Genomic DNA, 22,959 nt, shown 5'->3' with positions numbered 1-22,959 from the left:
GACTTGGCTTTGAGAAACTCAATGAGGCTCATGAACCATAGGTCCAGGTGTATTTATCCTTAAGGGAATATTCCCTGTTCAATTGTTAAATACTTTATGAATGAGGGAGAAGAATATTACAGATCATGGTACAAATTTCCTGAAATATAGTTAAGGTAGGTCTAAGATTAAAAGTGAGTTCACAGGCTGAACAAGTATTGTCACAAGAATAGTTCCTCAAATAATGGAGGATGTTCTTAGTTATGGCATTAGTGCTTTAAAAGGTTTTAGCCTAATACAAATTGAGATACAGATGTTTCATTTTTGCATTCATTCCAAGGAATACTGGCCAGAATTGGGGTTTACATGTTTGACCTACACTGAATACTTAGCTTAATTTGGAGATGGATTTAGCTGTAACAACAGACTTAAGCTTGGTTCTTCTTGTCCACCGAAGGCCACATTCACTTCATGTATATACTGGGTCTGTACGTGCATCAGGTCTCAGAGGCACAAGGGAGAAATGGGACACTGCTACTTGCCCTCAGAGTGCCATCTGCTTTACCTTTGGATTAATAGTATCAATACTTCCTGAATGCTTACTTTGCACCTTACACTTACATCATATAAAGTAGGTATTATTTTTATTACCATTTACAGATGGGAATGTTAAGGTAGAGAGATTGAGTGAATTCTCCCTTGTCATACACCCAATAAGTAACAAAGACAGGATTGAACCCAGGTAGACTGGCTTCAGGGTTCACAAGTTTAATGATCATACTGTCTGTGTTAAGTGAAGAATAATTCTTGCTTTTTCACTGTTTAAGGACAACGCACTGAACATACATGATATATACTCATCAGAGTATGACTACAAAGTCCATTTCTATTCTACCAATTCCAGTTCAACCGACAATTATTGAAAACCTACCATATTTTAGGCACTGCACAGGTGATTTGACGGTGACTCTCTCATTCAGTCCTAGTATCTTTGTCAAGCAAATAGCATCTCTACTGTAGAGATGAAAAAATTGAGAGAAGTTAAATGACCTGTCTAGGCTCACCCAACTAGTGAGAAACAGTGCTGGGATTTAAACTCAAGTCCCCTGGTTCCAAGATCCATGCTTTCAGTAGCCTAATAAATGTCATCTTTTATTAAAAGTATGAGTCAGAGGTTGTTAGTAAATTTACAAGGTTGTATGAGCAACCCACTTAGTTGCTAGCCATCACCCACAAAAGACACCCATTAGCAGTCATTCTCCATTCCTCTGTCTTAGCCCCTGGCAAATTACTAATTTACACTGTATCTCTGTGCATTTGCCTATTCTGCACAGTTCATATAAATGGAAACACACATGATGTGGCCTTTCCTGTCTGCTTCTTTTAATCAGCACCTTGTTTTCAAGATTTATCTGTGTGTATCATATACCAACAGTTCATCCTTTTTATAGCTGAATAATAATCCGTTGTATGTACATACTATATTTTACACATCAGCTAAAAGACATATGGATTGTTTCTACTTTTTGGCTGCTATGAATAATTCTGCTATCACTTGGCTTTGAGGAACTCAATGAGACTCATAAACCATAGGCCATATACACTATAACCATAGGTCATACACACTATAAACACTCATATACAAATTTTTGTGTGCACATGTTTTCAAATCTCTTGTGTATACACATACACACAGACCCTTAGGGGTGGGATTGCTGAGTCATACGGGAACACTGTTTAACTTTTTGAGGAGTTATAAAACTTTTTCAAAGTCTAAACCATTTTTCATTCCTACCAGTAATGAATGAAGGCTTGGATTTCTTTATATCATCTTCAACAGCTGTTATTTTCCCTTTATTATTATGGTCATACCCATGGGTATAAAGTGATCTCTCATGGTATTGAGTTGTGTTTCCTAATGACTTATGATGTTGACCATTCCTTCATGTTCCTATTGACCACTGGTATGTTTATGGAGAAATGCCTACACAAATCCTTTGCCCATTTTTCAAATGGATTTTTTTTTATTGTAAATGTCCTTTATATGAGTATATCCTGGATTCCAGATACTTATCAGACATATGATTTGAAAACATTTTCTCCCATTTTATGGGTTTTCACTTTTTCAGGTTTTTAATTTTGATGTCATCCAATGTATCTATTGTTTGCTTGGTTTCTTGTGCTTTTGGTGTCATAACTAGGAAATCATTGCCTACTTCAAGACATGAACTCTTACTCATAAATATCACTTTTCAACTGGGCTTTCCTCTCCTTCCAAAGGTAGAGGAACAAAAATCACAGTTACCTTTTCAGCTTCAAGTGAGCCTGAACCTCCATTTGGTGTAGAAAATGTGGCTTATTTTTATAGAAGATAGGAACATTCTATTAAAACAATTCAAGAACTCATAAATTTTCTCCCAAATTAAGATAATTTATGATAAGTGCTTATTACAGGGTATTAAATAAATTATGGCTATTATTATCTTAATTATTATAATTATAAGAGTTTAAATCAGTGTCCTCAGAAGAGTAATAAATAGAAAATAAAAATAAAAGTTTAGAATTCCTGATTAAATGCAAGACATCCCAAGTGGAGACATGTTAGCATGTGATAGCTAAAAGCTGAGATGACTTCCCTAAGCCAGCTACAGTTAGCAACCTAAAGGATAGCTGTTGTTCATCTAGTGAACAGAGAGTCCCCTAAAATTTGGAGAAAGAAGCTTTCACTTCATTCCTTGTTTCAATCCTCCTTATTATATAATAAACATTCCAGATTTTAGGAGTTGGTTCACCTATTGTTAAACCAATGGAACTTGACTTTTAGGGTGAGATTATCTTTTCTGAGAAATTATAGTTGGGAATTTCAGGGCCATGTGCCTTTTAAAACCCACTAGTGTGGCACCAGAATCGATTGGAGAGCTTTCAGGAAGAAGTTAAAGCATGCAGACCACCACTTAGGATTGTACCAGTTGTGCAACTCAACTACAGAGGGCATCTTTCGACTCAAAGTCATTGTAGACTCATGCAATTTTGATGATTTTCCCAACTAGCAAATTATTGTCTTGGAGAAAGAGGACCTTTTTCTAACATTTATAAATGCACCATGTAGGTAAGTAGGACAGTGGATGGGCATTCCCATTTTTCCATATGATTACAGGTGGCATATTATTAATGTTCTGAATGTTCAGTGAGTTCTCCCCTAGTTCTTGGAAATGAACTTGGGGTTCTTGGGTTACTTAGGTAGCTACTGGCTACACAGTATTCATTGTGTCACTGTGTCAATGACAATACCCATATATTTAATTAGACACATTCCAATGGCCTGCAGAACCACTGACCCATGTGAAATTGAAGTAATGGCATCAGTGGTCATTAGGAATAACAATGATTTAAAACAGACTGACCCAATGGAAAAACAGACAAAATCAGAATCCAGAGTAAATTCAAATGACTGTTAAACATAAGAATAGCTCTATTTTACTAGTAATATATTAAATTCAAAATTAAGACAGTGAGATACATTTTTCATTTATTAGACTGACCAAAATAAGAGTGCTGGCAAAGGTAGGAAGAGAGGGTATTCAAATGCTGTTGATGGAAGCAGAAATTGATACAACATTTTTGACAATAGTCAAACTGTCAAATGTACATTTCCTTTGATTGAGTTATTCCATTTTTAGGAAAGTGTTTAGCTAAGTGTAAATATTGATATAAGAAAAAAACTTTGTGTATAAGCATGTTCCCTGGCTATCACTAGCAACATTTCTATTATTAGAAATGATCTACACCTCAACTACAGTTTACTGGTTCACTGGATTCAAAGTAGGATGCACAATATGATTCCTTCTTTAGAAATTCTGTGTGCATATATATACTAATATGTGAGTGCGTGTATATGCATCTATACATACATACATAAACACATGTATAATTGTAAACAAAATGGTATGTAGTGATTATCTGTGAGATTCTGACTGTTTGTGGAGTGCTCTCTTTGGCAGCACATACAATAAAAATTGGAATGATACAGAGAAGATTAGCGTGGCTCCTGCACAAGGATAACATGCAAAGTGGTGAAACATTCCATATTGTAAGTATGAATTTACTTTATTGAATCCCACAAAACATTCAAAGAGGAAGTAACTCCAATACTTTTCAAATGATTCCAAAATACTGAACAAGATGGAACTCTGCCAAACTTTGTATAAGGCCAGCATTACTTTAATACCAAAACCAAAAGACAGGATATGAAAAAACTAGAGACCTGTATTCTTAATGAACATAGATGCAAAGATTCCAAACAAAAAACTAGCAAACTGAATCCAAAACCACATCCAAAAGATTATACATCATGATCAAGTGGGATTTATCCCAGAAATGCAAGGATGGTTCAACATTCACAAATCAATAAATGTCATAAATCACATCAAAAAAATGAAGAACAAAAAGCATATAGCACTTGAAAAGATTCAACACCCCTACATGATAAAAATCTTCACAAATTAGCTTTAGAAGGAACAATCCTCAAACTTATAAAGGCTATATATCACAAACCAACAAGCAATATTATACTGAATGGAGAAAAACTGAAAACATTTCCTTTGAGATTTGGAACAAGACAAGGATGTACACTTTTGCCACTCTTATTCAACATAGTACTGGAAGTTTTAGCAAGAAGAATTAGGGAGGAGAAAGAAATAAGGTACATCAAAATTGGAAAAGAGGAAGTCAAATTATCCATCTTTGCAGACATAATGTTGTACATGGAAAAACATGAACACTCCATCAAAAAGCTCTTAGAATTGATAAACCATTTCAGTAAAAACAATTGCTTCATTGTATGCTAATGATGAACTCACTGAAAAGAGAAATCAAGAAAGAAATCCCATTCACAATAGCCACAAAAACCCAAATATTTAGGAAGAAATTTAACGAAAGAACTGAAAGATCTCTATAATGAAAATGATCATTGATGAAAGAAATCATCAATAGAATGCTGGCTGCGGGTATGCCATAAATTGCTTTGGTTCTGTTGAGGAATGTTCTTACTAAGATCTATTTTCAATTAACTTTATACAAATAAGATGAACCTTACCCTAAGTATAGAGTTTAACAAACAGCTAGAAAAAAAAAAAACTGTTCCTCAACAGTCGAGACAAGGGCTGTTCAAAGTCATCAAATCTCAAAGAGTTAGTTTCACTTCTATAGATTCCCTTTTAGGTAATCTGTTACCACAGATCAGGGAGAACATGCGGTATTTGTATTTTCAGGACTGGCTTATTTCACAAAGTATAATGTTTTACAGTTGTGCTCATTTTTTTACAAATGGCAGAATTTCATTTTTTAACCGCTGTGTAGTATTTCATGGAGTATACATCCCAAAGTTTCTTCATCCAGTCTTCAGTTAATGGGCATCTGGGTTGATTCTATATCTTAACTATTGTGAATTGAGCTGCAGTGAACACGGGGGTACAGATAACTCTTTCATATGCTGATTTCATTTCCAGGAGTGTGATGGTTGGGTCATAGAGTAGGTCTGTATTCAGATGTCTGAAGTATCTCCAAACTGTCTAACACAGTGTCTGTAACCAGTTTACATTACAAGGAATAGAGGATTAGGGTACCCTTTTCCCCATATCCTCTCCAGCATTTGTTGTTTGTTGATTTCTGTATGAAATCCATTCTAACTGGGGTGAGGTGAGGGATAGTTTGACTTCCTCCTTCCAAGTTTGTATCCCTTTGATTTTTTTTTTTTTTTTTTTTTTTTTTTTTTTTTTTTTTTTTTTGCCTAATGGCTGTGGCTAAAACTTCCAGGACTATATTGAATAGCAATGGTAAGAGTGAGCATCCTTGTAAAGACATTCTTTACAGACCTAGAAAAGCAATCTTAAAATTCTTATGGAATCACAAAAGACCTAGAATATCCAAAGCCATTCTGAACAAGAAAAATTAAGCTGGAGACATCACAATACCTGAGTTCATAGCACACTACAAAGCTATAGTAATTAAAACAACATGGTACTGCATTAAAAATAAATACACAGATCAATGAAACAGACTACAAAGCCCAGAAATTAATCCTCATACATATTTTTTGATAGAAGTGCTCAGACCTTAAGGTGGAGTAAGAATAATCTCTTCAACAAATGGTACTGGCGAAACTGGATGCATATATGTAGAAGAATGAAATTAGATCCATATCTCTTATCATACAAAAATCTTCTCACGATGGATCAAAGACCTAAATTTAAAACCTGAAACTATGAAGTTGCTGAAAGAAAACATAGAAGATACACTCCAAGACATTTGGTGTAGGGGACAACTTCTTGGACAAGATCCCCAAGAGGCAATAAAAGCGAAAAACAAATGGGGACTATCTCAAACTCAGAAATTTTTGCATAGCAAAGGAAGTGATCAATAGAGCGAGGAGACATAATGGGAAAAATATTTGCAAACCACCTGACAAAGGACTAATATTCCAAATATATCAGCAACTTAAAAAACTCAACAAGAGAAATACAACCAATCCAATTGAGAAATGGGCAAAGGACTTCAATAGATAATTTTCAAAACAAGAAATACAAATGACCAAAAATACATGACATAATTTTCAACATCACTAGCCACCAGGGAAATGCAAATGAAAACCACATGAGATATCACCTCATCCCTGTCAGAATGGCAAAACCCAAAAGACAGAGAGTAACAAATGTTGACAAGGATGTAGACAAACGGGAACACTTACACAGCATTGGTGTTAATGTAAATTAGTGTAGCCACTGTGGAAAACAGTGTGGAGATTTCTTAAAAACCTAGAAAGATTTGCCACATGACCCAGCAATTCCCCTAAGAGGTATGTAACCAAAAGGCTTGAACATAATGAATCAAGGAGATACCTACACCACCATTGTAGAGCAGCATTGTTCACAACAGCCAAAATTTGGAATCAACCAAGGTGTCCATCATCAGATGAATGGATAAAATTGTATATATATATGTACATATACATATATACATACACACAATAGACTAAAGAATGAAATTCTACCATTTGCAGCAAAATGGACCCAACTGAAGGACATCATGTTGAGCAAAATAAGCTGCACCCAGAAAGAGAAATACCACATGTTCTCCCTTATATAGTGGGAGTTAAATTTAAAAAGCAAACAAAAAAGAAAAAGAAATGTCTTTGTGTATCAGAATTGCTGCAAATATAGCTTTGTAAAACTTGGTTTTATATCTTTTTCAAACCAATGGTTAAGAATGTTGTATTAGCATGGGGCTGGCATTGTGGCAGAGGGTAGAGCCATAGCCTGCAACACCGGCATCCCATATGGGTGCCATTTTGAGTTCCAGCTGCTCCACTTGCCATCCAGCTCCTTGTTAATGTGCCTGGGAAAGCAGCGGAGGATGAGCCAAATATTTGGGCCCCTGGCCCTTGTGGCCACTTGAGTGAACCAGTGGATGGAAGATTTCTGTCACTCTCTGTGTGTCTCTCCCTCTCTCTCTAACTCTGCTTTTCAAATAAACAAATAGATCTCTCTCTCTTTTTTTTTAAATGAATGTTATACTACTACAGTTTTCAATGAACTATGATAATACTTTAAGATTTATGTATATGGGTAAAATGGTCTTTTTTTTTCATTCAATTATTGGTTATAGCTATTGTCTATATTCCTACTAAACTAGGGTCTTTTTGCTTTCTACTTGTTAAACTTATTTGGTAAACCTTTTTACTATACTATAAATTTAAAATATGTTATCTCAAAAGCTAAAGAGAAAGAAAGGGAGAAGGAAGGGGAGTGGGAGGGAGAGAGGGAGGAATGGAGGGACGGTGGAAATGAATATCATTATGTTCTCAGAATTCTATCTAAAATTCACATTGAATCTGTTAAAAATGAATTAAAAATTAAAATAACAGAAAGTTGTGGAAAGCAGAATTAAAAGATAATGTGCATTTCCTATGAACTTGAAAAGACCTCTCCTATTTTTTTCTAAGTCACCCATATGGTCTTTGTAATTTTAATTAATTTATTTTAGGGCCAGTGTTTTGGTACAGTGGGCTAAGCCACTGCTTGTGACACTGACATCCCATACCAGAGTCCTGGTTATAGTCCCAGTTGCTCCACTTGCAGTCTAGCTTCCTGCTAATGCACGTGGGAAGGCGGTAGAAGATGGCCCAAGTGCTTGAGTCTCGACCACCCTTGTGAGATACTAGGATGGGGTTCCTAGGTTTTGGCTTCAGCCTGGCCCAGACCTGGCTGTTTGCAGCTATTTGGTGAATGAACCAGTGGATCGAAGAGTCTTTCTTTCAGTCCCTACCTGTGCTCTCTGTTGCTGTGCCCTTCAAATAACTAAATACGTCTTAAAAAGGTTATTTATTTTAAACTTGTATTTATTTGAGAGAGGGAGAGAGAGAGAAAAAAAAGATCCCATCTGTAATCCACAATCCAAAAGTCTATAATGGCTAGGGCTGAGCCAAGGCTAAAGCCAGGAGCCTGGAACCTAGAATTCAATCTAGGTTTTCCGTGTAGGTGGTAAAAACCCAACTGTTGGAGCCATTAGCGCTGCCTACCACAGTCTGCACTAGCAAGAAGTTGGAGTCAGGAGCCAGACCTGGATACTGAACACTGGCGTCTGATATGGAACATGGATATCCCAACCAGCATCTTAATCACTAGGTTAAATAAATGCCCACCCCTGTAACTTCTTGAAGAGTAGATCTATGAAGTTTATAGTCCACTTCTGAATGGGAAAGCAGCCAATAATGTACTTCAGTTTTGTTCTAATAGCATGTTGAAATATTTTTGTCAAGTGTTCAGTAGATACTGGGAATTTTTGAGGTGAAAGTGATTTTCAGCATATCCAAAATTCATGAACCATGCCCATCTTTTTTTTTTTTTTTTAAATCAGAAGCCAAGGAAACTATGAATGTGATTATTCTGTACAGAATGGATGTGGCTGGTATCTGCAGTTGATGACTAACAGAGCTGGGACAATGAGACAAATTTCAGCCCCAAAATGTGAGCTGGAGAAGGGACGTTGTTTTTATAATTAATTGATAACTACCATCTGAAAGCATTTACCGCCCCGAGGGACAACTAACTTTTGTAGGAGTTCCTGGGTACAGGCATCTCTCTTCATCTTAAAATGTTCGAGACTTCTTCTGAGCAGAATCCCTAGAATTCAGCTCTCCTGGGTGCTCACACACTTATCCAATTTCTCAGAGACTCAAACAATAACAAATTACATTTATAAATAGCTCCTCTGTGTCTGGCATTGCTATCTACTTTCATAGACAGAAGGACATTGTGGTTTTTTGTTTTGTTTTGTTTTTTTGTTTTGACAGGCAGAGTGGACAGTGAGAGAGAGAGAGAGAGAAAGGTCTTCCTTTTCTGTTGGTTCACCCTCCAATGGCTGCTGCGGTCGGCGCGCTGCGGCTGGCACACCGCGCTGATCAGATGGCAGGAGCCAGGTGCCGCTCCTGGTCTCCCATGGGGTGCAGGGCCCAAGCACTTGGGCCATCCTCCACCGCACTCCCTGGCCACAGCAGAGAGCTGGCCTGGAAGAGGGGCAACCGGGACAGAATCCGGCGCCCCAACTGGGACTAGAACCCGGTGTGCCGGTGCTGCAGGCGGAGGATTAGCCTAGTGAGCCGCGGCACCAGCCAGAAGGACATTGTTTAAAACACAAACAATTGGTGGCTGGATTTTCTCCTTCCAATTAGTCACATCCTCTAGTAGCCCCTCTTTCCTAGCCTACAGAGGAGCTCTAATGATACCTATGCCAAGCCCTTTTCAGGTTGCTGCAAGGCTGAGTGTGGTCATGTTGGAGAAAGAACTTTCTGGGCTGTGAAATTCCTGATGATCAAGAAAGCATTTGAGCACAAACGTGACTGAGTCTTAATTTGAAAGGGGGAGATTTTCAAAGGTGAGCCCAAGCTGATGGTTTTTTTTTACTTGCTCTGGGGTAGCAGAACTCTATCTTGGTTTTTAAGGACTTAAAAACAAATCAAATGTTTTATATGGTAATCATTGCTGGCCACTTCAGGTATAAAGTGAAACAGATGGAATTCTTCACACTAGCAGTCCTAAATGACTTTATTAAAATAATAACAATGTTAAAGGCCAGAAAATTAAGAAATGCAGTTTGATATATTAGGGATACCACCAAGGCCCAGACTACAGCAATTCTCTATATCACTTGCAAGAGTAAAATGAAACAGTTCCTAAACATAGTAAAGATACCAACAGACAGATATTTTGCAGACAAGAAAACCTTTTATTTTAAACCACAAGTAGTCAGCAGGTGGCCACAACTATCCATGTTTCATTAAAATCACATAAAACCTAGGTACAAAAGCACCACTGATTATTGCTCTAGAAAAATTCAAATACGCACAGTAAAAACACCACAGTATGCACAGGACTAAAATTTTAAAGCAAGTGCATGGAATACTAAATCAATTTTACACACAGCTTCCAATATTAAATTGATATTTATTTTACTTGAGGATTATGGAAACTTCCAAAAAGCATGACTATGAGAGGGTAAAATGTCCACCCTTATATATTTTTGTATGACAACTAGTAGAGTCCTAAAAAAATTAGCATTTACAAAATACTTGGTAAAAATAGCTTTTAAAAGTTGTCCCAAGAGATACACAAAATCAACCCCAATTTTTCATGACCATTCATTGTCCCTCGTTAGCTACAGATTCAGTTTTCTGTGCCTGTGTAAAAGAAAGAAAAAATACATAGTTACTACACTAAAACTACTACAACCAAAGAAAAGTCCACCCACCAACACACACTTCTGAGCATTGTTTTCACATGGCTTCACCACACCACCTGTTTCAACTCTGGGTGTAAAACAGACAAGGCTGGAGGTATTATGCGGACACTGCTGCACTTGCTGCTTTCTACTTTCCAAGCAACCACAGAAGCCTTACCTGTGAGGTCCCACTGTTCATAACAAAAACAACCAAAAAACCAAAAACCAAAACAAAAAAAACACCACGCTACTATCTGATTCTAGTCACTGCAAACATGCAGAATTTTCTACTGTACCCTTAACTCTCACTGTTTCAATCTGCCCCTTTACTGACAGTGTGCTGGGTGGGGTACTTCTGGAGGTTGAGACATTAACAGTTGAGCGAGAGATGTGGATCTGCAATTACATTACAGGCAATAGAAAGAGACATTATGAGCGTGCTATCACTGGCTGAAGAATGGAGCGGTCTCTCTGAAGACACGGACGCAGTCAGCGGGGGTTTGATGGGAAGTACCTCTTCAGCTCTCGTGTCACCATTTGCAGATGGTGCAGTACCTTCCTTTCCAGCTTCCTGCTTCTCCTCCTTCTTCCCTTTAGCGCCTCTGTTCATCTTTGCTCCAGGTTCTTTCTAACAGAGGATCAAAGCACAGGCAAACAAAGGATGTTAACCACAGAGTGATGTGAGCTCAGCACAGGCAGCCTCCTGCCCAAAAATGGTGAAGCAGAGAGGCAAAAGGGAACCCAGTTGGGCTGGGTTTGCAACTGAGTTACACAGAGTCTCTATGAAAATGGGACACGCTTAGAAAATCCACCGGACTTTCCCTTCCGTGGAAAGCACCAGGCTTTCTCCCCCCCACACACACACACATTTGTGAGCTGTGGCCCTGCCACATGCAGAGCCCACCAAGCCGGGAACTGGCTCAGCTGCTGCCTCCAGGGAAACATCTCTCAGGCAGACATGTGGCCTAGGCGGCCAGAAAGCAGAGGGGTGCTTGAGAACCAAGGCCCAGACGCAGAAATGTTCCTCGGTTTCAGATCAAGCCACCCGGTGAGCTCTGCTTCCAACATCACCTACTCTATCCACCTAGTTGCAAAGAATTCATAACCTGGCACAGTGCTCTGAACGGCAAAGTATAGAAAAGCCATTTTTGGGTAAGTTTCTTAATAACGCTACGCTTTAGTTTCCTCCTCTGCAAAACAGGACATCTGTACCTACCTCAAGAGGACTGGCTGGAGGGTTCTAAGAGTGAAGCAACCAGAACAGTGTCTGGCCAACCACAAGGGCTCTATAATCGTTTGCTGGTCTTTATTATTGTACTGTTGTGATTAGTCATGACATTGGCCTTCGACCATCAGATACGAAGTTGGAAGTCCTTCCCCCAGCTCTGAGCATTGGCCCACCCCCTCCCCCACCCTCTCCCTTTCTGAGTGCTATGTGAACTGGTATTCAGAAGGCAGCTGCCAGACAACATTTGGATACAAGGCACCTCAGAGTAACACACTCTGACAGCCTGTGCCTCATGGACCAAACGGAAAACACATGCCTGTTACACGATAAAATTGTGCTTTGTGCCTTGTAAGAATCGGTAAAGTGGTTAACAGCTTCCTGGTCATATGTTTCACCCTGAATCACTGAACGAGGTCTTTCCTTGGGTGATTTTTTGATATGGGACTATAAAGTATGCATTGTTCAAAAAGCCAAAGGTGGGAGGGGGTGGGCAGCACCTTTTACCTTAGCAGATGTTTTCCTTGGTTTTGGCTCAGGTTTGGGCGGAGCAGGTTTCTGGAAAGACACATTATACAAATATTGAAAAAGACAATAGCACCCAAGGGACACAAATGGATTGCAAAAGACAACTGTTCATTTTGACTCTTTGTTCCTTTTAAAAAAAACTCTTGTCCTATTTTCAGCATTAGGTAACAGCATAAAGACCTCTGCATTTCCTAACTATTTTCATCTTGGGTTTGGAAGTAAGCAGCAGATGAGATGGAAAAGCCAACTCATTATTCCCTGGTCCAGAACAGCTCTCTGGGAACAGGGTTAAGATTCTATCTCTGATGTCTCTGTACTTCCTTTTATCATAGCACAACGGCAAGAGGAATGAGTCAGGCCCTTGGCCAAATGACTCAATGAATTTTGTCACAATGGCTTCACAACAGTCCAGGAATCCCAGCACAATCATACGCAAAACCCATCCAGGAATGAAGACTGCTGCCTGCAAAGCATTTCAAAGTCATTTCCAAATCCTTCCCCCTCTGATGTGGATTTCAAGTTCTATAGCCAATAGTCTGCATCCAACTCTACAATGTCCGCTTTAGGTAGGACTCTCCCACCCAGACACTGGACTTGTTCGGCTCTAGAGCATTTTTATTACAATGCAATTATAGTGACAAAAATCTCTGCTGTTAAAGCCAAAAGTCTCATATTTTTTCCCCACAGATATTACTGGCTAAAGAACTTCCTAGGAAACCCTTTTTCTCCTGCCTCATGTGGTCCTTTTCCCATTCTTATGAGCAGGGTCCACAAATGCTGGGGCTATGGTGTCCACGCCACAGAGCTCTAGCCCTGAGATTCCTAAGGGCCAGAGACCAGGTGGCACACAGGGGTACTGGCCCAAGATAGCTAGCTTAGACTATAAGCTATTTGCAGATATTTCAGGCAAATGTCTCTCCTACAGAGCTAGAGAAAAATAAGTGAGTATCTCTCCCAGCACTAGAAGAATGTTTTTAAATAGAAACCACTGGCCATGATTTCCCCCTGTGGAGAAAAACACATGTTTCTCCCCAATGTCCCTAAGTGGTTCAGGTTCATATTGAATCTGGCCCTTTTCATCAAGAGCATAAAGTGAAACCTGTAGACAGTCCAATTCCAGAAGATCGGTTGTTAGCCAATTTGAGCTTTCAAATAAAAAAAAAAAAAACGAAAGGAAATTGAGCTTTAAAGAAAGAAATATTTTTATTAATTTTCTTTTCACCCTAAATCTGTAGTCTGCTTCCCAGATACAGCAATATTTTGTGATTCCAAGTTTTGATATATTAACATGTACATTTTCTCAAATTACAGCAAATAATTTAATTTTACATAATTTTTTGTGGGACAGATCTTTCTCCCTGACTCGGCATTCAAGTGTTTTGATAGAACTGGGAAAGGAGACTTTGTAGTCTGTGACCCTGCTGGCCTTGGAGGAGACTGTGTCGGTGCCACAGCCCAGCAGAAGGTACTCACATGCTGCTTCCAGGTGCCCAGAAAAGCCTTGTTGTAAACGTTGGCTTTCCTTTGACTTACAAAGTCTATTCTCTGAACTGGCTACGGAGTCACAATAGCACCTCCCAACTCTTACGTCTTCAAGGTGGCTGATAATCACTCCCTGGGGGACTCCTGTGGAACACTGGCTCTTCCCACCCCAGCCTCGGCTGTCCTTACACTTCGGAACCAGTCCTAACACGCTCTTCCATGCACAGCTGAAGACTGCGGGTGGGATCCACACTTGTACTCCTGTGATAGCAAATGCCTTTCTCCTTAGCTTCTCAGTGGGCAGACTGGGCTGAGGGAATTTTAACCAGAACCTTCCACCAGAGTCGAACAGATCTGTCTGTTAGCAGCATGAGGTCTGGCCCATCAGGAGCACAGCAGGGAAGGGCACACGAGCCAGCAAGCAGGGCAGAGTGGTGAGGAAGAGAGGGAGCCGGCGGGGTCTGTAGTCAGGCACACCTTGGCTTAGAACATGTGTGTCAGAGATCTAGGCAAATGCGACCTCACCGGAGGGGGCTGGCCACTGCTTTTCACCAGTGCATCCAATCAAGAAAATAGCCTAGCAGCACTGGTCAAATTTGCCTGAAACGGTGAATCCAGGTAATTTCCAAAATGAAAACAACAGCAACAACAAACAAACAAAAATAAAAACAAAAAAACCCACAAAGCCACGGGTAACACCACCTTTATTTTTGCTGCTTTGGACAAAGGGTACTTACCGCCGACAATCGGGCAGATCGTCTGGTGGGCTGCAAAGGAAATGAAAAAAACATTGTCTTCAGTGAGGATACACAGCCTGGTTGATTTTGAAACTTCATCTCCAACTACCCGACTTTTCTGAACGACTGTAATGACCTCCATCGCCCTCTGCAGGTGAGCACGGGGAGGAGGGGTACTTCAAGTCTCCGGAACATGGCAACACTCAGGAGAGTGCGTTCCAAATAGTGCAGGTGTGCTGTATCCGCAAACCGCTGCGCAGTGAAGGCTGCGGTGGGCGAGAATGGGGAAGGAAGGTGACTTTGAACTTCATCGCAATCTATAACCTCTATTTTTGTGATAAAGCTGACAATAGGGGCATTGAGGTGCTATTTAAGAACTAGTCTCTGGTCTGACTCTTATTCCTTAAAACTGGGACTAAAACTTGTAAGTTAATACAAGAAGAAACTTCTATCACCACACAGAAACTGAGGTAGCAGGAGTTTCTCATCTTTCTGCTAATTTGGAGAAGACGATGACTCCAAATCGTAGCCACTTAACAAGAAAGACTTCTTTTTAACTGTAGCACAATGAACATACTTATCTATCATGAGCAGATATTAAAAGAATTCGCTCAAGCAAAAATTTCTCTCATCTCTTCTTTTAATTTCAAAGTTTAGAAAATTCGGAGAACTCTGTAGAGATTGATATTTTTTAGGAAATCTTTTCTGCTTTAAAGATGGTACACGTTAACAGCAAATAAGTTTGCAAAGAAAATTTAACAGTGCACACTTCTGACATTCTATGACAGCCCAACAGAAGCTGGCTCCCCAAGGGATCTCACATTCGCAAAGTACAATCGCCTTTCTTTAAAAGCGCTCCAGAAATAAATACTCCACACTTTTGTCGGCTTTATTCACTGCTCTATCTCTAGTCAAACAGCGGACTCCCTAACACATACTACTACTCAAGAAAATCTGAATAAATGAATTCAACTTTTTCCCTAATTTGTACTGCCTCATACAGATGTTGCCTCATTACAGTAGCCTACGTGTGTCAAATAATTTTCCTTAAGGTCAGCAGAAACGATCAGAAGGTACTCGTGCCGTGACTGTGCACAATCACAAAATTCTTGATGCCATCCTTAGGTCAGTCTAGGTCAGTGGTCAGGCCAAACTGGAAGAAATATTTCTTGTCATCTCCACATCTAAGAACTTTCTTGCTGAAAGGAGCCAGAGAAGCTAAACTCATCTTTCTTTGAACTACAGAAGGAAATGAAGAGCCAGAGCCTCCATGAATAATTTTAACCCTGAGGTCTCAAGCAAAGATCAGAGCTGGACCTAAGGCCAGCTAGCAGAATGCACTGGGAATAAGATTCCGTGCAGGTGAAGCAGTCGGCTGGGATATATTCATTGCACAGATTAAGGGGATGCACAGCTCGGCAGAGGGCTCGGTCCAAAGCCCTTTCTGGGGATTAGTAGGGGAAGAGGGTGTGTATCAGATTCTCCACAGAAAAGACCACATTGCCAGCTATGACTACCATGGGTGCATTCATGATGATGGACTCACAAGTCCCTGGAAATCAGAACCAAAATTCTGTAATGCCTTTCCCAGGACAGTTACTCACATTCAATATGTATCACCAAAAAAAAAAAAAAAAAAAAAAAAAGGGCAACTTTATCCATCACAGCATACAGTAAGCAAGTGCCTTGCCCTTCAATATGTTTTCAGAGCCTGGAAGAACAAAGAGCCACCTGCCAGTTACCAAACAGAGCTCAGCTTCGAAGCTCTGGCATGGTGTCCAGAACTATCCACAGCATCTCACAAGCGAAGCACAGCAGACAGAGTGACAGCCTCCAAGAGGAAAATTGGCAGCTGCCATGCTAGACAGAGGTGAGTAAAATGTATCTGACTCTCTGCTCGGTGTCAACCTATGTGTTTGATGTTGGCCTACCCTCACTGTTCACCTCATCTGTCTCACATCTGTGGCTCCTACCACACAGGGCTATCTTCTACATTTCTGCAGCTCAAATACCTACCTAGTAGACATCCTCAGTAAATGCTGAGATGAGTGGAAAGATTAAGCACCCAAAACATATGGCAATTCTGAACACCTGAATGTACTGAACAGACCCAGTGAGGATTTCCAGAGACAGCGCAATCCAAACACTGCTCTACAGGGCCTGAAAGTCGTTCTGATCCACAGGACTTAACACCTTTTTATAATTCAGCACAAGAATTCAAAATGTAAAAGCCTAGGAAATAAATGCAAAAACAAAGTTTGCCTCTCCAGGCTGTCTAATCGTCCTTTAAAAAATACTTTTTATTTTTTTACTGTAAAATCATTTTATAACTTCCTGTATAAACTTTACCAGCTCTTCTATATCATATTAAAAAAGACTTTTCTTAAAATTTCCCTTCCAGTAACCATCATAAGTGATTTTCTTTCTCACGGCAAACAGTGGAGACTGAGACTGTCTTTCACTCAGTTAGCAGGACTGATTATGCATGCAAGTGTGGACGCCTTCCTGGAAAGTCCCGTCAGCATTCACAGCCTTAAATCTATAAATGATTGGACTATATTTATTGGATACGAAATAGGCGAGACTGCTGTTTTTTACTCTTTAAAACATTAGCATTTAAAGTACTCATTGGAGACTCAGGCTGTTGGGCAGGCCTGTGAGGGGACAAAGGGACATTAGGAATTTCACCTGACTTGTCGATTAAGCCTGCATTCTCAGGAAAACTGGTGGATCTCAGGCAGGGAAGGAAAGCTTTTTGAAGGAAAAGTCATCACAAGATGGACAAAACCAGTAAGGGCGGGGCTTTGTCACTGTGGTATGTAAATGCAGGGAACATCGGAAGCAAAGGCTACTCTAGGGGATGTGGAGTCTTCAACTTTAAGGGCCTGGTGGCAAAAGCAACGTGGAACTCCAATCTGAGCATGTCAAAGTGCACAGGGATAGCCAGATCCAAGCTGAATCAGATCACTGGATTTTGTCAAATACTGCTGGAAACATATGGACAGTTCTACTGAAATCTGGAAGTATTTTATTTTTATGAGAAAACAATATGGTCCTGATGCTGACCACACGTTTCCAAACAAAACCCAACAGTTAAGTTGCTTTTGATTCTCAAAAACAAATAAGAGGTTACATAGAAATGTTCCTCTTTTCAAAACTGGGACAGAGGGAAAGCTGTAAATTAGAGTCTTGGTTGGGGATCGGAGAAGACTGACAAATGGACACTGGATTACCAGATTTTCATGACTGTAACAAACGGACCGGGAGGTCAGAGAATTGGGATCAGGAGACTAAGACATCTTTCTTGCTTCGCTACTTGGCAAGTAGAGGCACCCAGGGGAAATGGTATTATTTCTCTGTTTGCTGTAGTTAAAACAGGGATAATATCTGCCTATTTTGAAAAAGATAGTGCTTCTCTGACATTACTACTCTCTTTCCTTGATGTATTTTTTCTTCATAGTAAATATCCAATTATTTTGACTCTCCCTTGCCCACTGAAATGCAAGCTCCACAAAGGCAAAGAGTTTTGCTTCTGTTCCCTGTGGGATCCACAGACAGAACAGGGGAGCATGACAGGTACACGCATGTCTCTGTCAAGGTAAGAATCTGGCCTCCTCCTTTAGGGTTATTGTGCAGATCAGACAAAATAATGGATGTGAAAGGACTTTGTAAATTGCTGAGTGTAATGATTGTGATGCATTATTTCAGTCATTTATCATCCCTCTCTGCTAAAGCACTGCACCGTGCACAAAGCACTTTGAAATTCACAGCAGTGGTGGAGGATGTTCGAAGAGGACCTCCCTTGCTATAGCTGTCCATTCACCAGAGTCAACGCTGTGCATATTCAATGATATAACTGGAAAATGCAATCCGAATTGAATTTTAATTTAGTGGAAAAGAAATCAATCCAAATACTGTCTCAGAGTTTTTAACCCTTAACTGCTAACTGACTGACCATTCCACTTTTCACACAACTGTGTGAATGCCCTGCCGTTAGGTTTTAAGCTGGCTTTGGCTTACAAGATAGGTAAAAAGTCTTGCCTAGAAAAGATTGTGGTTAATAGTAATAATATCAAAATATATAATATATTGACATAAAATAAAATGAAATGTAAAACAACAAACATCAACAACAGAAATAATAAGAATGTAAGGTTAAAAAAGAATATGTGTAAGACAACTATGTAAGCAAATACACACACATATCCGTTATATATATCCTAACAGGCTTGATTTGCTTTTTAGTGGAGAAGGGAAGACTGTTGTTGCTATCCAATATCCACCATGTGCGAAGGTTTTTAGGTTTTCTGACTGACAAATCAATTCAAATGTCAGTCCTTACGGAGAAATCCAAATGCTTTTTTTGGTGCCTTAATCTAAAAACATTAAGGTTAGTTACACTTAGCCAACTGTCCTAAAATTATATCTTGCCATTTTCCAAGAAAATCCAGGCATTTATCATTTTCTTTTGTTTGGTTCTAGCATTTATGTGGCACATTGACTTTGGATCACAAACTTTATGATTTTCCAAACTGTCGATGAATGCTAAATACATGGTAGAGACAGGCAGTTTTGTTTTAAAGTTATTTCTTTGTTGATTCTGTTAAAGATTATTTCAAAGAATGAATTTCATTGTTTAAATACCATGTAGGAGTTTTGATATCATGACAAACTCCTCTAAATTATTAACCACAACAATAGGAACCCAATCAAAGGATCTGTAACTAGATATTTTTTTTTTCTCTCTCATGACCCTTTTAGTTTATAAGTTCAAATGTAAGAGCTGTAGGGGAATGGCTGTCATCACAGTTACATCTCATTTCCTACTTTTTAGTCCATCTCCTTTCAGACATTCATAGTGTTACTGCGAAGGGTCAAATATAAGTATCTATTCCAAGTTCTGAGCTTTTGGGAGGTCATTATATTTCAACAGAGAGCATATCTGAATTATTGCCTAATTATTATAATACCCTGAGAGTTTCTTCAATTAAAAAAATAAAGCATTAATACTTTCACATATTGTGTATCCTTCCATTGTTTTTGATATTAGACATGGCTCCTCTTAGGCAAATATTCAGAACCTAAAAAATAATTTATAATTCACTCACTGGGGCAGAGAGTTTATGAAATCAACAGTCTTTCATTTTCGCAGTGAAAGGCAGACTCCGTTCTCCTTGATGAATTTATCTATTATCGCACTCTTTGCCCTGAAGGAATTCCCAGTATCTGCTTTAAGAGACAGCAGGACGAAGGGATAGACACAGAAACAACATAGGAAATGGAAAATGCCTCATGGATGCACTCAACTGAAACATACCAAGGCCAGGCGAGACTACACACAGACACGTACCTCTGGTTTACTTAGTCTCAACAATCTTGTTTACAGTAGTATCCATTCAGATGCAGGCAACAAGAACAATATTTAAAATTGCAATTTTGATAATTAAATGCAGGATCTTAAAGACACACCTACCTCCTGTTTAGTGACTTTGGATCCATCTTTGCCCTCTGTGTTCTCTGGAGACTAGAAAGAAAATACATCAGTGAATTATATTTAAATTGGAAAATACATTAGATGAGGACTAAAACATAAAAAGCTATTTTAATTCCTTGGACAGAGAAGTCAGCAGACTTCTTTGCAGGCAGGGAAAAAGGAAGTTTATAAGAAGAGTTTAACACAGAAACACACAGCATTGAATTGCATAACTGCTCTTAACTGATGTGAGCCTCTGCTCTCAATATTCATTGACCATTTCCATTTTTAAAAGGTATTTAAGAAACAGAGAGGAGGTGTGGCAGAGAGAAAGAGACAGAGAGAGAGATCTGAGAACACATTCTTGTCTACTAGTTTACTCCCCAAATGCCCTATATAGCCAGACTGGGTTGGGGCTAGGCCAAGAACCTAATCCAGGTCTCATATGTGGGTGGCAGGGACCCAACCACCTTAGCCATCAATTGCTGCCTCCCAGGGTCTGCCTTGTCAGGAAGCTGGGATGGGGAGCAGGAGCCAGAAAATAAACCCAGACACTCTGATAGAGGACATGGGCACTAAATAACCACTAAACCAAACACCTATCCCAGCGATTTTCATTTATCTTTGATAATTCTACTACCAATAGTCAGTATCGGGGCACCTGGGATACTGTTTCCCTTGCTTGTTCCAGTCACCTTGCCCCTTTAAGATAAGGGCTGCATGCTGGTGAAGTCCAGGCCAACCACAAAAACGCATTTTCATTCTATATTTGCCTAGCTTTGATTTCCAGTCCATTTCTTGATAATCCTTTCCATTATCAACTCCAGCATCAGCATGACAGACACCCTGCCACCCAAGCCGACTGTTCCAAGTTTGATCCATCCCTGGGGGGCAGCACTTGCCCACTCCTATGACAGCCCAAACCTGACTTTTTATATGCTGCAGACAATGGGGAAAACATTAGTTATATTTTCCTTATATTTGAAAGTAACACATACTTTAGATTCACATGAAACTCCACATATGCCAACATTTTTTGGCTGAGTTAATAAATAATATTAAAACAATGAAATTAATTAGAAAATTAAATAACTTAACATTTTATAAGTACATGAAGCAGTGAATACCCAGGCTCTTCAAGCACAAGTGAACAGTTGATATGAATATAACACCCAATACAATTATGCAAGTAGCAAAATGAAACAGCTGTGGGGTAATGTCTCATCTGACAAAATGAGAACAAAATTTTGAAGATCATAAAATGCACTTTTGGTGGTCCTGACAATACTGTAAATAAATTGATAAGTCTTTTCCAAAAACATCTTGGTAATATAAAAAAGACCCATAGGATTGATTACAGGATGATCCAGTAATTCCAAATATTGGACTCAAAAAAGCAACTTTGTAAAATTATATTTTATTTGTACTATTTTTAATGTGAAATAACTAGAAGCAACACATGTATCATTAAATAATATAGAAAAGATTAGGGAAATTGTGTATTTAATTTATTTTATTAATTTAATGAGATTAAAAACCATTAGGCAAGGTAAATACACAGAAAGTTCATATAAAATGCTGAATTAAAAACCTAAAATAATAAAACAGTTTGAAAAAACACAGGTCTTAAGTACGTATGAATATTTTTGGAAACAAAGCTTCCTTCAAGGCAAAGGAAACAGTGAACCTTCTCTGTTCTCTGGAGCTTGCAGTCTATCAGGTCCCTCTTTCCAGAACCTCCCATGTCCATGGACCACTCTCCTGTTCCCAAATGGACCAACTCTTTATCTCTCCTTTGTGAACCTTCTCTGTCATAACGACTGAGTTTTTTCTATGGTTCCCACTGTCTTACTCAGGAGTGTCCGGTTCACAGATCTAGTGTTACATCAGTAAGAAGAGATGGAGACAGCTGAATCTTAGGGAGTCTGAGCATATGAAGATAATTCTGAGGTGTGCCTCTCAGCTTTGCTTATTTCCACAGATACAAGCCCAACCTCTGGCCAAACATAAGGACCTCTGTTGTAGGTTCAGTCCAAGGTACTCTATCTGCAATCAAGAGGCAGTTATGGAGGCAGCACATCACTATTATCAGAAAAATGGGTTAATAATAATATATTCAATACTCTTCTATGCAGTGGATTAGTGATAGGTAAAAAATATCAACCTAAAAATATATGTATCGAATGCAACTTACTCAAAAAGAGAAACTTGGAAAGAGACTGTATGGAAAAGCAGGCATACTGAGAGTGTAGATGACTTCAGATGAATGAACACAGGACTTCAGATGTGAAGAATTACAACTCCAGGCCATTGCTCCAGAAGGGCTTTCTACTAACAGGTACGTTAACATATTTACAGTCAGGAACAGGCAATGATTATACTGGGGCCAGCAGGGTACTACAACATGAGCACAGGAAGTGTACACAAGGCACCTGGCTGGAATCGTGACTCTGTCCAGAGCTGTGTGATCTGAGGCGATGACTTGATCACAGTGGCTCAGGCTCTTCATCCACAAATGACAGATAATGACATCTAACTCAAAGGGACACACTGACGATCAAGCGAGGTGTTGCAGGAAGCACTTCACAAACGGTGAATTGTGACACAGACATTGTGCAATAGATGAGACACAGACTGAAAGGCTATTCTGAATGATGAGGTATGAAATTATAGTCAACAGACCCTTAACAATGAGCATGTTTCCTTACAACCAGGTTACCTGCAAACTGGTCATCTGTTTTTGTTCTAGAATAAGAGACATA

General features: G+C 39.3%; 1 protein-coding gene and 1 non-coding gene across 5 annotated transcripts in view; one reads left to right on the top strand and one right to left on the bottom strand.

Moving 5' to 3' along the window:
- The first annotated feature begins 3,964 nt into the window (after positions 1–3,964).
- LOC127493317 (U6 spliceosomal RNA) lies at positions 3,965–4,072 on the top strand. Its single transcript, XR_007923376.1, has one exon. It is a non-coding gene; the product is annotated as a U6 spliceosomal RNA (small nuclear RNA).
- A 6,167-nt stretch (positions 4,073–10,239) lies between these two features.
- The window catches only part of HMGN3 (high mobility group nucleosomal binding domain 3), a 32,838-nt gene continuing 20,118 nt past the window's right edge, over positions 10,240–22,959 (bottom strand). Inside the window, exons 2-7 of one of the 4 annotated variants that reach the window (XM_008263133.3) lie at positions 20,198–20,248; positions 14,725–14,754; positions 12,485–12,535; positions 11,267–11,380; positions 11,049–11,148; positions 10,240–10,711 (exon numbers count right to left, since the gene is read on the bottom strand). In XM_008263133.3, coding sequence (XP_008261355.1) covers positions 10,698–10,711; positions 11,049–11,148; positions 11,267–11,380; positions 12,485–12,535; positions 14,725–14,754; positions 20,198–20,248 — 360 coding nt within the window. In that variant the 3' untranslated portion in view covers positions 10,240–10,697. Of the gene's footprint in view, positions 11,149–11,266; positions 11,381–12,484; positions 12,536–14,724; positions 14,755–20,197; positions 20,249–22,959 lie in introns of all 4 variants that reach the window. The other 3 variants (XM_008263132.4, XM_008263134.4, XM_017345246.3) reach the window with 3 other exon arrangements.

Source organism: Oryctolagus cuniculus, chromosome 5, assembly GCF_964237555.1.
Source record: "Oryctolagus cuniculus chromosome 5, mOryCun1.1, whole genome shotgun sequence".
In the NCBI taxonomy this organism is placed as follows: domain Eukaryota; kingdom Metazoa; phylum Chordata; class Mammalia; order Lagomorpha; family Leporidae; genus Oryctolagus; species Oryctolagus cuniculus.
The sequence above is the reverse complement of the archived record's forward strand: the minus strand, read 5'-3'. Positions and strand labels throughout refer to the sequence as shown.